This window comes from Macaca thibetana, chromosome X (assembly GCF_024542745.1).
Source record: "Macaca thibetana thibetana isolate TM-01 chromosome X, ASM2454274v1, whole genome shotgun sequence".
In the NCBI taxonomy this organism is placed as follows: Eukaryota; Metazoa; Chordata; class Mammalia; order Primates; family Cercopithecidae; genus Macaca; species Macaca thibetana.
Window position 1 is genome coordinate 56,721,904 of NC_065598.1, and position 17,298 is coordinate 56,739,201.

The 17,298-nt window shown below is 37.5% G+C and overlaps 1 protein-coding gene across 3 annotated transcripts in view; it reads left to right on the forward strand.

Annotated features, from left to right (window-relative positions):
• Positions 1-17,298, forward strand: part of FAAH2 (fatty acid amide hydrolase 2) — a 294,424-nt gene that overhangs the window by 66,944 nt on the left and 210,182 nt on the right. Inside the window, exons 1-2 of one of the 3 annotated variants that reach the window (XM_050776926.1) lie at positions 9,741-10,358; positions 15,900-15,982. In XM_050776926.1, coding sequence (XP_050632883.1) covers positions 10,167-10,358; positions 15,900-15,982 — 275 coding nt within the window. In that variant the 5' untranslated portion in view covers positions 9,741-10,166. Of the gene's footprint in view, positions 1-9,740; positions 10,359-15,899; positions 15,983-17,298 lie in introns of those variants that run through there. The other 2 variants (XM_050776925.1, XM_050776927.1) reach the window with 2 other exon arrangements.

Sequence of the window (17,298 nt, forward strand, 5' to 3'; positions counted from 1 at the left end):
AATGTAGGTGACGGGTTGATGGGTGCAGCAAATCATATGGCACGTGTATAGCTATGTAACAAAACTCCCCATTCTGCACATGTAACCCCAAACCTAAAGGATAATAATAGTAATAAAGAATAACAACAAAAAAAGAAAAGCTTATTTACCACAATCAAGTAGGCTATATTACTGGGATGTAAGTTTGGTTCAACATATGCAAATCAATATATATGATTCATCACATAAACAGAACTATAGACAAAACCAAGTAATTATCTCAATAGATGGAGAACAGGCTTTCAGTACAATTAAACATTCCTTCATGTTAAAAGTTCTCAGCAAACAAGATTTGGAAGGAACATTACTTCAAAATAATGAGAGTCACTTATGACAAGCTCACAGCCAACATCATACTGAATGGGCAAAAGCTGAAAGCATTTCCCATAAGAGCTGGCACAAGACATTGACTCCCTCTCTGGCCACTCCTATTTTATATAGTATTGGGAGCTCTAGCCAGGGCAATCAAGCAAGAGAATAAAATCATAGCATCCAAATAGATAGCAAGGAAGTCAATCTATAAAATATTGCTGAAAGAAATTAAAGACAGCTGAATAATTGAGGACTTATGTAAGAATGTGTATATGTATATATCATATTCATGATTGGAAGACCCCACTTTGAAAAAAATGTCAGCTCTCCCCAAACTGGTCTATAGATTCAATGGAATCCTAATAAAAATCTAAGCAGATCTTTTTTTTTTTTTTTTTCCTGTAGTGTGATTATAACATTCTTAGCATGGATATACTAAGAATCTGAAATATCAAAAAACAGCCTGTAATAGAAGAAACAAAATGACTGGGCTTTCACTTTTTTCACCTTTTGACTTTAATTAAAAAACCTTATCATCAACCAAAAAAAAAAAAAAAAATCCAATTAGAAAATGAACAGAAGACATGAAAAGATTTGTCACCAAAATGAATGTATAGATGTCATACAAGCTTATGAAACTTTATTAGCCACTAGGGAAATGCAAATTTAAACTATGTTAAGCTATTGCTTTACACCTATCAGAATGGCTAAAATAAAAAAAAATAGTGATGGTAAGAAATGCTGCTGAGCACGCAGAGAAACTGGATGACATATATTGCTGGTGGCATAAAATGGCATAGCCACTTTACAAGATTATTTGGAAGTTTCAAAAAAAAAAAAAGCTAAAAATGAATCTACCACATGACCCAGCAATTGCACTCTTAGGTATTTATCTTAGAGAAATTAATACCTTTGTTCACACAAAAAGTTGTACATGAATGTTTACAGCAGCTTTATTTATAATAACCAAAGGATGTAAATGAATAAAAACCTTACAGATACCCTTCAATAGTGAAAAGGTTAAACAAATCATGGCACATCCATGTAATGGAATACTATGTAACAATGAAAAATAAACGATTATTGATACACATACAACCTGGATAAATCTTCAGTGATTGTGCAGAGTGACAGAAACAAACCCCAATTGGTTACAATACTGTATGATTTGTTTTATATGACATTCTTGAAATGAAATCATAGAAATGGAGAACAGATTGGTGGTAGCCATAGAATAGCAAGGGGATTGGGCAGGGGTGTGGACATAAAAGGACAACATGAGAGATCTGTGTTGTGAAGAAAATGTTCTATATTAGCTCTAGTATTCTCATTATGACATTGTACTTATTTGGAGGATGTTACCATTGGGGGAAAATGAGTAAAGGGCACCTGGAATCTCTCTGTATTATTTCTTACAGCCTCATGTAAATCTACAATTATCTCAAAATAAAAAGTTTAATTAAAATAATGTATGCAAAATAAGTTTATTTGGTGGTGGACATGGTCAAAAGTTTATCATTTCCTATTAATTCACCTATTTTGTTACACTTATTAAGACACACCCACTTTTGCCTACTTTAAGCACAAGTTTATGGTTACTAAGACATACATTTGTTTTTATATTAGTTAATATTTGGGAAAGGGTAACAAGAAATTTGATTTACATAGTTGTATATGTGCATGCGTGCATCCTCAGGTATAAGTTCATATTTTCATTATGAGTGTATGTCTTTTTATGTGTTTTTTAAACTTTTATTTTAGGTTTAGTGGTATATGTATAGGTTTGATATACTGGTAAATTGCATGTCATGGAGGTTTGGTGTGCAGATTATTTTGCTGTCCAGGCAATTTGCATAGTACCAATCAGGTAATTTTTTGGTCCTCAGTCTCCTCTCTCCCTCCACCTTCAAGAAGGCTGTGGTGTCTGTTTTTCCCTTCTTTGTGGCCATATGTCCTCATTGTTTAGTTCCCACTCATAAGTGAGAACATGCAGTATTTGGTTTTCTGTTCCTGTGATAGTTTACTTAGGATAAGGGCCTCCAGCTCCATCCATGTTTCTTCAAAGGACATTATCTCATCCCTGTTTATGGCTGTGTAGTATTCCATGGTGTATATGTACCACATTTTTGTTATCTAGTCTACTGTTGATGGGCATTTCGGTTGATTACATGTCTTTGCTATTGTGAATAGGGCTGCAAAGAACACACATATGCATGTGATTTTGTGGTAGAACAATTTATATTCCTTTGGGTGTATACCCAATAATGGGATTGCTTGGTCAAATGGTAATTCTTTCAGTTCTTTGAGAAATAAACAAAATGCCTTCCACAATGGTTGAACAAATTTATATTGCCTATAGCAGTGTATAAGCTTTCCGTTTTCTGTACAACCTCACCAGCATGTGTTATTTTTTGACATTTTAATAATAGCCATTCTGACTATGTGAGATGGTATCTCATCGTGGTTTTGATTTACATTTCTCTGACGATTAGTGATGATGAGCATTTTTTTACATGTTTTTTGACCACTTTTATGTCTTCTTTTCAGAAGTGTCTGTTTATGTTTCTTGCTCACTTTTTAATGGGGTTATTTGTTTATTGCTTGTTGATTTAAGTTTCTTAGAGATTGTGGATATTAGATCTTTGTTGAATGTGTGTGAATATTTTATCCCATTCTGTAGGTTATCTGTTTACTCTGTTGATGGTTTCATTCTTTCTGTGTGGGTTGATGTTCCTTCAACTGTGGTGTAATATGAGTATAATTAGTTGACTTCTTTTCTGAATGTTTTCAGCAGTCTAAGCGTTTTTGCAGGGTCTTTATTTGTAGCTTAGTTCTTGTCCTTTGTTTCACTGGGGGATATATTAACAGTATTTTCGGTGTTGAAATTTGGTTGTAATCCACTAGATGGTGCTTAAGTGTAATGGCTAATAGTTATGCTCTTGCTTTGCTTAGCCGTGTGACTCCCCTGTATTTCCTCATGATTGGCACCAAATTTTTCTTTTACTGTTCTGAAAGTGTAGGCTCCTCTCCCACTACAGTGCTGTCTGTAGACCTCTGTTTGGCACTAGTGAGCTGTACAGCACAACCTTGTGGCTAGCTCATCTTTATTTTCCTTCCCCACTTTGGAGGCAGCAGGGGATGAGACCTTGGCATTGGCTATGGCAGAGGGTCTTTCCCGTGTCTTTTGGTGCTCTACCCTAGAGAAATGCAGAGCGGATACCAACTGGTGCAATCAGTCAAGGGTGGGGCAGCTGCGTTGTTGGCCCAAGCCATGGGGACCTGCCTGGTGATGAGAAGGGGATTGTGGAGTGAACAGACCAGCCTCTTCTCCTTACGGTGGCTGTGGCTTGCTGAGGTGTGGTTAAAGCACTCTGAGTCTTTGCTTCTTTCCCAGTCTGAGGGCAGCAAGGGCACTACCATTGCAGTGGCAGGGGCAGAAAAGCTTTTGGTTGTCTCTGGGAGCTCCATCTCAGTAAAAACACAGTCACTGCTACTGGGGATGTTCAGCCAGTGGGTGAAGCAACTGTGCTGCTGGCCTGAGGTGGAGACCCCGCTTGGTGAAGAGTGGGGGTTCGAGGGATAACAGGGAGGAGAGAGTGGGCTCTTCTTTGTGTGGTGACTGTGTCTTGCTAGAAACGTGAGTAAAGCCCTCAGGATCTTTGTTTCGTCTCCAATCTGCGGGCAGCAGGGGAAGAATCACTGCAATGGCAGTGGCAGAGGGGCTGTCAGTTGCCTCTGGGAGCCCTTCCCCAGGGAAATACAAAGCCACTAGCAGAGGGAGTGCTCAGCCAAGGGTGGGACGTCTGTGTAGACCCAGGCTTGCGGCCCTGCTTGGTGAAGAGTGTGGGGTGGCCTACATGGAAGAGAGACTGCGCTTCTCTCTGTGTGGTGTTTGCAGCGTGCTGGAGGCTCCAGTGTAGCAACTCGACCTTTTGTTTTATTCCCTGGCCTGAGTGCAGCAGGGCAGTACCACTGCAGCTGCAATGGCAGAGAAGCTGTGGGTTGTCTCTTGGATTTCCTCCTCAGAAACGCAGAGCTGCTACCCAGTGAAGTGTTTAGGTGGAAGCAGAGTGATTGTGCTTGGGGCCAAGGTCAAGAGGCACTGCTCATTGAAGAGTAGCGGAGGTGGGACACACGTGAACACAGTCTTGCCGCCTTTCCTTTAAGGTGACTGCACTGTGCTGTGGGTTTGCATCAGTCCCAAACTTCTATACTACCTCCAGATCCTGTTGAGAACATGGGCGAGGAAAAACGTCAGCTTGCCTGCTCCCTCTGTGAGCCCTGTCCCAGGAAAGTGCAGAGCTGCTTCCAGCCTGAGAACTCAGGCAGGGCTGGGATAGCTTTGTTAATGCCCCAGGCTAACGGGCCTTATCCTGCGGCGTGCCCCAGAGGAAAGCCTGCAATCTGTTCCTACTCTGCCTTGTGGATTCGGCCCCTTTCCTGAGGGCCTGCGGGGAACCTGACCTGCCCTGTTGCTGGAGCTGCAGCCACTGGTGCCAGGGTCCCCGGGGATTCAAGGATCCTGGGACTCCATGCATGCCCCAGCGGTGGCTTTGCCCAGACTTCACGTAGCTCTCCGTGTCAGTCTGGAGTCCCCAGTGCAGCATAGTGGTGGGAGTCACGGGGAACTTCCTGAGCGCACGATGCAAAGGTCCATGTCAGAAGTGTGGGTCCCCAGGGACTCTCACTCACTCACCATTTCTCAGCGGTGGGGGGAGTCCCCCTGGCTCTGTGCCACTCCCGGGTGGGCAGCGTCTTGTCTCACTCTTCTCCATGGGTCGCGCTGTTTCCCCAATGAAGCCTAAAGTGTCCACTTGGATGTTCTGGTTGAAGAGGTAGTGTCCACACACGACTTTTCTCTCTCAGAGCAGCTGCACACTAGCTGCTTCTAGTCAGCCATCTTAGTCCCCTTCTAGGTATATTTATTGATATGGGTGTATATTTCCATATGCATGTATAGTTGTGTTTATCTACGTGGGTTGTAGTGGGTTGAGTGCTTTGCACATCTGTCTGAGAGGGCATACTGTCACGAGTTATCAAACAAATTATGATGGCTCTATTCATTCATCTATGAATTAAATCAACATTATTTGAGCACCTACTCTGTTCTAGGCTCTGGTGGTATAGAGAAGACAGAGTCCTTGCCTTAAGAAATTACCATGCTTTTGGGGAGGGGAATATTTAATTACAGTGCAGTGTATTGAGTACAATGATAGGGTAAAATGATAGGGTAAAACACATTGTGGTGTAGAAAAGAAAAAGGAAGTGAATCTAATCAGACTAGGACTCCAATAGTCAGAAAAAAGCTTCCCAAAAATTGATGTCTGAGTTAAATCTTGAGATTTGAATAGTTGTGTATGTTTCAGAGGGGCAGCAAGAGGGAGATTGAAAGTGGATACCAGATATAGGACTATTATACAGTATATGTGGTTAAGGGCAGTGTCTTCAAGGTATAGAGAATGTGCAAGCACCTCTGGGAGTAGACAGTTGATACATTGGAGTGAGGAAAATACTAGGACTTTAATAAATTCTGTCCTTCAATTATATTTTTTTGTTCTACAATATACATTTTATATGAATCTAGTAGCATATAATCTTAATATATGTGTTAACACAGTACAATATGGTGAATAAGTAAATAAATGCAAATAAAAGCAGTTGCAGTTTGGAGACCACTGTTTTAGGAAATTGCAAGTAGTTTGATATAGTCGGAGCAAGGGTATGTGTGTGTGTGTGTGTGTGTGTGTGTGTGTGTGTGTGTATGTGTGAAGAAATGGCAGGAGGTAAATCCAAGGGAGCCAGCAATCATCATGCCTTCAATCACCATGACTCCATGCTAGAATCTATCTACACAGTAGAAAAATTTCTGCAAATAAAATCAGAAAAGAGGGACAATATAGGTGAATTGTGAATTGACAGTTGAGAAAATACACTGAAGACAATAACACAAAGGTAAAATTTTGTAGACTTGTTTGCATAAGCATTTAAAATGTCTTTGTTTAAACATAACTTTTAATGATAGAAAATCAACATATAAGGCATATACTAACAAAATTAAAACCCTTTCTATATTAAAAACTTTTAAAAATTAGCTTTAAAAGGATAAAACCTGCAAAAATATGTAAAGAATTATGAATCAATAAAAACAGATATTTTAAAAAGCTATAGAAGCTCAAAAGTCAATTAAAAATGTATGGTAGACATGAATAGGCAATATACAATAAAACAGATATAAATGTCCTATAAGCATGTGAAAAATGTGTTCATTATTACTCTAAATCAAATAAATATAAAAACAATGAAGATCACTTTTTAACCTATGAAATTGGTAAACAGGATAATACCTAGTTTCATGAGGGTATGAAAGACAGGTCAAATACATACAATATGAATAGGAGCATAAATTACTTTACCAGAAAAAATAAAATTGAATTTTAGTGAGTGATTTTGAAAGAGGGTGGATTGAAGGCAGCATAGTACCAATTGGGCAAGTACTACATAATAATAGCAGTGATAATAATAATACTGGTAATGATAATGGAGATTAGAGAACAGGTTGCAGACATAGTAAGGATGTAAGATCTATAGTGTTAACTGAGGTTTGGGAAGAAGTCAAGGATAACTCCTGAGAATCCACCTTTGATTTTTAAATAGATGGTGATTTACATAAATGCTCCCTGACTTTGTTAAAGAGATTGCGTGCACACACACACACACAGTTATTACATAGTATTTCACTTTTGCTTTTTCCCTTTTGGGATAAAAGGTGATTTCTCCTGTCTCTTTTATTTATAGTCAGAAAAATGGACAGTGTCCCGTTTCTTTGCCCAGTGCAAATGAATATAAAACACTATGATGTACTAGAAAGGAACTGTCAAAAGTTTTACACACACACTTGGTACTGGCATAAAGCCAGACTATTACACCGATGAAACAGAATGCAGCACAGGTAAAAACTCTTGCATGCACAGTCAAATGAAAAGTTATTTTTACACCATTTATTGCAGCATTATTCACAAAAGCCAATAGGTGAAAGCAACCCAAACTTCCCTCACCAAACGAATGGATAAATACAATTTGGAATATAAAAATAACAGAATAAGCTTAGGCACGGTGACTCATGCCTGTAATCCCAGCACTTTGGGAGGCCAGGGCAGGAGGATCACCTGAGGTCAGGAGCTCAAGACCAGCCTGGCCAACATGGCAAAACCTCTACTAAAAATACAAAAATTAGCTGGCGTGGTGGTGGGTGCTTATAATCCCAGTTACTTGGAAGGCTGAGGCAGGAGAATCGCTTGAACCCAGGAGGCAAAAGTTGCAGTGAGCCAGGATGGCGCCACTGCACTCCAGTGGCACTCCAGCCTGGGTGACAGAATGAGACACCGTCTCAAACAAAACAAAACAAAACAAGACCAAAAAAAAAAAAAAAAAAAAAAAAAACCCGGAATATTACTTGGCTTTTTAAAAGCAGGAAATTTAACATCTATTTTAAAGATAAATCTTGATGGTCTTATAAATGTAATTAAGTCCATCACAAAAAGTATGAATCCACTTATACGAGTTATCTAAAGTAGTTACACTTTTAAAAAGAGAATATAGAATGGCATTTGTAAAGGGCCAGTCAATGGGGAAAACAAGTAGTCGATTCATATATAGTATGTATTCATTTTGCAAGATAAAAATGTTCTGGTGATATGTTGCCAACAATGTCAGTATACTTAACATGATCTAACTATTAATATAAAATTAAAATATTTAAGATTGTAAGAAAACCCAGAAGCTTTACATCCACATGTGATTTAATCTTCATAACACCATATGACAGCTGTTATTCTACTTTACAAATGAGAAAACACACTCAGGGACATTAAGTGATTTGTACAAGGTCAAAAATATAATGAGTGCTGGATCTAGGATTTGGATTCAGGTCTGTCTGGTCAGTGCCCAATCAGTGAGCATTCTTTGTACCTCAGGCTCACATATTGGTCATTTACAACTTAAATAAAGTAACAAAACTTAGGCAAAGGAAATATTTTCATTTTGACAAAACCTTTCTCTGGTAAAGAAGCTTCACTCAGCTACAGGTTTTGCTCAGAACTTTAATGGAGCCTAGATTATGACAACCTGCTTTATCAGCTTTGTTTACTGGATCTGCTAGATGTACCTGTCATGATTAACCTGCTTTCTACCAGGTGCTTGAATTAGGCTAGAAGTGTTGTGATGACACTGTCAGTATCAACGTAAGTTTTGAAGGTGAAAAGACAGTGACCTGGATGACTTCGTCATTTCACCTGCCCAAGACCTTAAATGCCAAGCTCGAATCTCTATCTTCAACACTCATTTCATAATCACATACCTTCAACCAACAAACCTGTATCGATTTCACATCAAGCCCTATGTTATGCTCTGGTAATACAAAGAAGAATTAGAATGAACCTGTTCTTCAAGGAGTTTATATCTAGATGGGGCATAGACACAAAAACCTAACACATAACAAAGGGTTGTAAGTGCTATGATTTTGTTAATCTATGGAGTGCAGAGTTACAAAAGAGTGGCATCACACTCAGTTGTAAGTTCAGGGAAGACTTCCTGGAGGAGGTGGTACTTGTCCTGAACTAGATGAAGAGCTTGGGAAAGCAGATGCAAAGATAAGGAGGGAAGAGAGATCTTTTGGATAGTTGTTTGTCGGGAGAGATGGAAGGGGTTAGGGATGAAGCATAGAGTTTTTCAGACACCAGTCATGAGACTCGAATGACAGACAAAGTAGATGGGTCTTGAACCTGTGGAAAATGGAGAATTATTGCGGAGTTATTGGCAGGGGAATAATATTGTCATATTTACGTATTAGAAAGAACACACTATAAATAAAGACAGGGTGATCAGCTAGATTATTTGTAGAAGTTCATGTAAATGTCAGTGAGATCTGAGCCAGACTGAGCTGAGAGGGAAGGGCTGGATTCTCTCATGAGAATGAGAGAAATGGAAGAATCTGAGGTGATTCTAGATTTTTGGCATGGCTGACTGGGTGGATGAAAATTCCATTTGTAAACCTGTAGGGGCAGCAGTTTGGGGGAGAAAAGGATGAGTTTTGGATTTGTTGAATTTGAACGATCTGGAAGACGTTCCCATGGAGATGTCAAAAAGGCATTTCAAGTGTCCAGTTTAGGAGACAGATGGGCTGGAGATTTGATGTTCATCAGTACTACCTGTTAGTGATCTTATAAAGATTAAATAATATGCATATGGAAAATATGTATATGCTTGCCATTTAGTTGTTTGTTGAACATACTGAATATTTGCATACAAAGGTATACTTACAACACTTTTTAAATAAGCACAACTGAAACAAACTATAACAACTACCACTTATACTATTTACCATACATTGTGCTAAATGTTTTATTTATTATCTAGTGTTTGTGGTAACCCTTTGATATAGAAGTAGTTATTCCCATTTTTTTCTTATGAGTAAACTGACTAGGAGATATAGTGTAAGTTGGCCAGGGCTACGCAGTAGCAGAACTGGGGAATTCCAAGGCCAGTGTTCTTTCTTATGATTCACTTTCTGTCTTGGGTTACAACAGCACTAACAACAGGTAGCATTGCACACAGGCAGTTGCTGGGAAGGCTCCGCCCCCATCTCTGGCTAGGAGCCCTGCAGGTGATGATAAACAAGCTCCTGTGGAATTGTGGGTAGACACTGGACTTGTAAACGAAAGGCTTCATAAGTACCTCTTTGCTTAGTATTTTGCTCGTCCTTTCCCCAGGGTGCACGTAACCCTCAAGCACTAGGACCGTGCGGAATCCAGGCTACGATGGCACCTTCATTTACTGCCCGCATTCAATTGTTCCTTTTGCGGGCGCTAGGCTTTCTCATAGGCTTAGTAGGTCGAGCAGCTTTAGTCTTAAGGGGCCCAAAGTTTGCCTCAAAGACCCCTCCGCCTGTGACTGAACCATTGCTTCTGCTTTCAGGGATGCAGCTGGCCAAGCTGATCCGACAGAGAAAGGTGAGAGTGCAATTCAGAAGAGGCTGGAGGGACAGGTATTTTAGCAGGATCCAGGAAGCTTAGTGGTGGCGGTGGTTGCGGTTTCCTTTCCATTCTCTACTAGGGCGACTTGACTTAGGAGAGGCATTTATTGGGAATGAAGGGAGACTTCTGGGTGTTGTAGTACGTTTATTTTTACCAAGGACATTTACTGTGGCCATGGGTTGGTACCCTCATAGTCCTTCCTATCCATTTGTCCTATTTGTGCATAATTACTGTGTGTGGGGGGTAAACCAGGTGTGAGTTCTCAGTCATGGAAAGTCAGTCTCTCTTTTTCTCTCTCCCTCCCCCTTTCTCTCTCTGTATTCCTCCCTCTCTCACAGGCCCCAGACCTACCTGCTGCTTACGATTCAACCAATTCTTTTTAAAATTGATTTAAAATGAAAGTAGTACTTGGTCTAGGATAGTAAAAGGTGTGTCTACCAAATATTTAGTGCATAGTATATGTGAAATACTCTGCCTGGGTACTTAAACATATTCTATTTCACGGATGCAGTTATATAGGTAATATTCATATTTTATGCATAAGAAAACTGAAGTAAAATGATTTGCACAAAAATTATTGAAAGTTCTAAATTAAAAATAATTAAGCAGCTCATTCGTTTTCTCTAGAGTTGTGCAGGTGGGACTATTCATCTCTGTCGTATAAATGATTGGTTACCTAGAGATCTTGAGCTACAGTCTAGTATTGTTTATTTATACTCCGCTTGTTTTCATCTCTCTGCTGTTTCATTTGTTTTTCATCATTGTTTTATTTCTGGAATCTACAATACTACTTAACAAAGAAGAGTCATGCAGCAAATACTTCCTGAGTATCTCAGTATGTGTTCCTGACTGTATGAATTAATAATATTTGTATTACACTCCTGGTTACCTTTCAAAGACCTATCCTATCTTCTTGCCGTATCCCCTCCCCAGCCTCTACCCACCCATGCATGCTTTTCTAACTTTCTAACAGTTAGGGAGGCAATGGGATGTATTAGGTTGGTGCAAAAGTAATTGCGATTTTTGTAATTGAGATTTTGACATTAATTTTAATGGCAAAAATCACGATTACTTTTGCACCAACCTAATAGTAGAAAGATGATCTATTTCAAATTTTGGACTGTCTGTCCATGGCTGTGTGACCTTGTGCCACAACAATTGCAGGTAATACATATCAAGCACCTGGCACATAGGAGATTGTGTAACATAATGATTAGAAGGATGGACTCTAGAGTCAGACTGCCTGGGTTCAGAAATCCTAACTTTTCTACAATCTAGCTCTGTGATCTTAAAAACATTTCTTTTCTTTTTTTTTTTTTTTCTGAGACGGAGTCTCGCTCTGTCGCCCAGGCTGGAGTGTAGTGGTGCGATCTCTGCTCACTGCAACCTCCCCCTCCTGGGTTCACGCCATTCTCCTGCCTCAGCCTCCCAAGTAGCTGGGACTATAGGCACCCACCACCACGCCCGGCTAATTTTTTGTATTTTTAATAGAGACGGGTTTTCACCGTGTTAGCCAGGATGGTATCAATCTCCTGACTTCGTGATCCACCCGCCTTGACCTCCCAAAGTGTTGGGATGACAGGCGTGAGCCACCGCACCCGGCCTTAAAAACATTTCTTAACCTTTTGTGTATCTGATATCCTTTAAGAAAAATGAATTTGATAATAGAATCTACCTTTTAGAGTTGTTGTGATGAATTAAATGAATTCATATATGTAAAACTTATAGAACATTGTCTGGCATACTAGTCCTATGTAAATATTAACTATTACTATTATTACTATCTTCAGGTTTTTGGTAACTAGCCATTTTTTATTCATGATTGCCCATGAGAAGAGATAATCTAGATATAGTTTATTTAGATTTATAAAAATGTTCTGAAGGGGAGAAGTGGAGTGGATACAAAGTTTTGTTTATCCCTTAGTTTCTGCCTTTTTTACGCATGGAAATATTATTACTGCAAAACAACTAAATTTATTAAACACCTACCATGTGCCACTTGATAAGGCAAATATTTTACTTAGAATTTTGTAAATTGAATCTTCGTAATGACATTTTGAGGTACATGTAATTATCATCATCTTACAGAAACGGAAAATAAAGTTTAGAGCTTTCTAATAGCTTGTCCAATGCCACACAGCTAGAAAGTGGTAGAGCCAGGTGAATCTTACTCAATTTTTGTTGACACTTTATGGAAGAGTATGCTTCCTGATAACGAACTCTGATTGAACAGTTTCCTGTGAGTCAGTGTCTACTGTCTTTATGCTTGCTTTTGTATCTCTATATGGTTACTCTTCTATTATTCAGAATTCAGTCTACCACTATGTCATCTGAACCTCCACAGCCTCAGTTGGTATCCAAGGTTGGGCCTTGCCAAAAATATATCAACTTATGGCCACCACCATACATAGCCTGGTCATTGTTTTCGCACATTTGGATATTTGATTTTGTTGATGATCTGAAAGTCAATAAAGTTTTGAAACCATAAGTCCCACTCTTTATTCATCTCCTTTGTTAGGGGACAAGGGTGGAAAGAGGCTTCATTGCATGATCTTTTTTACTTTCAGATTTTTGAAACATGTGTTCATGTTACCTATTTATTATAAATATAATCAATACTTTAGAAAATTAGAAAAAAAGTATTTTCAGTGTTTAGATAAGTAATAAAAAATATCACTAGTTCTTCCTTTAGTCTGTCCATACAGAGAAATATGGTACAGCCATTAATAAGTATGAAGTTGATCTAAAGGAACAGATATGTAAATAGTTCTGAATTATGTTAAGTGGTAAAAATATAAGGTACTGAACAATGAATATGATATGATTCCTTTTGTGTGAAGGAGGGAGACAGCTGAAGAGAGGGGAGAAGGGAATAAGGGAGTGAGGGAGGGAAAGAGAGAGAGAGTGAGAAGCTTTCACTTTTCATTTGTACTTTTCTGTAGTAAGTGAATTTTCTAACCATGTACCTAGTCTTCATTTCTCTTACGACAGCAAGGTTCATTTGGAAAAAGCAAACAAAAATATCCAGGCTCAGCTATGTGGCTTTGGTTAGGTCACTTAACCTCAGTGAGCCTCAATTGCTTCATCTGTAAAATGGGGATAATATTACATGTGTTGCTAGGAGGAGTTAATGACATAATGTATATAAAGTTCTTGACATATAATAAGTATTCAGGAAATGGCAATTATGGTCATGTTAACTTGTACTTCTAATCCCTGCCTTTTTTTTTTTTTTTTTTTTGTCACGTTCTGCATGCTACAAACTCAATTAGGGTAGCAGTGGCAGTTGAAGATCTTTGGGGTTGTGTATGTTGATGGAATGACCAGGTGCTAGACATCAGCTTGACAATCCAGGCTCTTAATGTATATAACCAGCTGTGTATACACTAGACTATTGAGTTATGGTGGCTGAGATCTCTGTCTGTGGATGCATTTAACAAACATTTACTGAAAACCTACTAGATGCATAATTCTAAAGGACAAGTAGAGTTAACCCAAATGAAAAAATACATATAACTTTCTTTTATAATTTTGTAAATCTCCCCTGTATCTATGGTTGCATCTTTTTTTTTCATTCTTAATATTAACCATTTTTCTGCACACACTCTCTCTCCATCATGCTTGTTGCAGTTTATCCGTTTGATAGGTATTTAAAAGTTAGTTCATCTTTTTATACTGGTTTTGTTGTTACTGTTCCTATTTTATTTCTGTTATTAAATTTTATCTTGATTTTGTTATTCTTTAAAAAATTTCTTTATTTTTCTGTTATTTTAAGTTGTCTTACTTTTTATTTTTATAAATAAAAATATATTAGGACAATTTTAGCCATATTCAATAGATTTGATAAAAAATGTTCCTCTTTTTGTGAATTTACTGATAATTTGCCATTTTAGTTTTGTTTACCTCTTAGATCCATTGATTATATGGAAAAATGTTTTTGAAATAGTTAAGCCTTCTAAATATCACCGTTTAATTTTGGGTTTCTAATATTCCTGGATAATTTGTCAAATTGACTAAGAAATTCTCTAAAATCTTTTGGGATTTAAGATCTGCTTTGTGTGACATGATTATTTTTTGTTAATGATTGATGAATAAAGAGCATATTCTTGATGGAGTAAAAATTCTCCCTCACTATGCATTTGAGCATGTTGGTTGTATTATTAAATTCTCAGATATATCCTCACTTTTTACTCCTTGGTCTGTCAGTCTCTGAGAGAGCTATATTGTTTGCTACTGTACTTATACATCTGGTCAACTTCTCTTTGTATTTGTAGTATATGCTTCACGTATTTGCCTGCTTTATTAATTCAGAAAAGTATACAACTGTTATAGCATCCTCATATATCATACTGTTTTAGGATTTAGTTTTAAAATTTGCTTTCTCTGATATTAATGATACCACCTCTGCTTTCTTGTTGTTTGTTTTCACCTAGTATATCTTTGCCTAACTCTTTGTTTTCAATCTTTCATTGTCTTTTTGTTCCAGATGAATTTCATATAAACATTGTATAGCTGAGCTTTTTTTTTAAAACCAAATTTAATGTTGTTGCCCTCTGGCAGGGGAATTCAGTCCTTCACACTTATTATGTAATTGGTTTAATCCTTTTCACTTGATGTAATGTTTATAATTTATCAAACTTGCTTTTTTCTTTCCTTTCCTTCTTTTTTTCTGTCTTGATCTGATTTCTTTTTAATTATTTTTCTCTCCTCATTACTTGGGGGTTCTGTTTGGCTTTGCAGTTTTCTAATGTTTATTGTGTCATGTCTAAGAATTAACATTAAAACTACAATTGTATATAATAATTAAATAATAATCTTGTAGCACCCACCCAGGATGTTTTCCTTGTCTTATCCCTCCTCACATGCTTAACTTAAGACCTTTGGTTTAGGGTTGGTAAATTTAGCAAACAAAAGTACAGTATGCTTAGCTAAATTTAAATTTAAGATACATAACATATAGATTTCAGTATAATCATCCCCATGCAATAATTGGGACATACTTATACTAAAATTTACTCTCTATTCATTTGAAATTCAAATTTAACTTGATTTCCTGTGTTTTATCTGGAAACCCTACATTTACGTCCTTTTATGTCTCCACTCCCCAACTCTTGGTTTTGCAGAGATGATCTTAAACTGTTAAGTTTCAGGGTATTACTGAAACGATATCTATTTTTTCATTGATTATTTACTAGAACAAAATATTTGCTAGTTTAGTATATATACATAATATCTCAGAACTCCAATTTATATTTAATTTCAGCAGAGTTTATTCCTTTTGTCCCTACTTATTGTTTGGAACTTTCTTATACTGGTATATTTCTGACATCTTACCTCCAAAATAGACATCTTATACCTCCTCAGCCTCATATTTTGCCTCATGGGGGACTACACTGGGTAATTCACTGAAAGTGTCTCAAAAAATGATTAATGTACGCAGGAATCTTTCAGGAAATACTTGCTGAATGAATTGTTTAGTGAATAAATGGCTGCGAACTAAAGTATTGTATTTTGCAGGTGAAATGTATAGATGTTGTTCAGGCTTATATCAACAGAATCAAGGACGTGAACCCAATGATCAATGGAATTGTCAAGTACAGGTGAGCATTTCCACTCTCTCAAGGAGTCATTTATGTTCGTTTTTGTTCTACTTCTGTGGTCATGCTACCTTAGCATATTTCCTAGATTCTTCTTTCTCTGTTTCCTTCCCTTGTTCTCACTGGGAACTTCTCTGACTTCTAATTTCAGTATTTTGTCCTTTGTTGAGAGTTTATGATTATTTGTCTGCATCCTCCTCCTATTAACTGAAAGATCCTTGATGGAAAGGACTAAAAATTATTGTTTTTGCATATCCAACATCCAGAACAAGGCCTAAAGTTTGGTAGACATCATTGAACATTTACTGAATAGATTAATATTTGGTAGTGAGTCTAATAGGAGAACCCCCCCACACACACACACGCACACTTTTTCCAATGTGTATTTAGCATAGTAGATAGTATTTTATATAGCTATCATATATGTTACTTCTCTGTCTCTATTGCTAAGTAAACACTTCTCAGCAGCTGTGAGGTATTAGAGGGCCAAAAACTTGGATTATTCTCTTTGTAATATTCTGTTTTACGGGTACCACAGTTCATCTTAGCACACTGTGACATAGGGTGCCATTGTGTAGATCTCAGCCGTTCATGTACCATCTTTAGGATTTTTGTCTTGTTTGCACATCAGCTCTGTTGTTGTTAATATACTTATTAAAATTGAGTCACTTATTCTAACTTAATCATTTTAAAATGAAACTTTGTATCACTATGCATATTAAAAATCTATCATTTAACATGGATGGCTAATGTAAATAAAAACTAGCTAATATTATGAAATTATAGACCTTCAAAATATTTTAATGAAATATAATTTCATTAAAAACTGCATCAAGTGAATTTGTATCATAAGAGATACTTTATACATGTTTTCTCATTTGATCATCTCAACAGGATTTCAAAAAAAGTATGTGACAGAGTCATGATTCAAGAATATAGATATGTGACTCCAAGCTTATATAACAGAACTATGGGGTGGTTCTATGTTTCAGGGGGTCCTGGTTTGTCTCTCTCTTCTATGAACCAACTTTTACCTGAAATGTAATTTGGGGGTACTTTTTGGGCAGAGTGTATCTTTAAACATTTGAGAGATATTCGATTATTTAAATTTTCTGTTGCCTTTTAAAAAGGAGTTCCGAGGAAGGGGGTCAGTTGTTGCAGAGCTTGTTTTTGTGTATGAGGACATACATAAAAATCTGAGAGAAAATCAGATTTGTGACCTTGTTGAAAATAATGAGTTTGGGCTACTACTAGGAGACTGGAGAGGGTGCTTGTGGTAAATGGGGGGAGCATGGCAGGACAGTGACTGTCAGGGGATT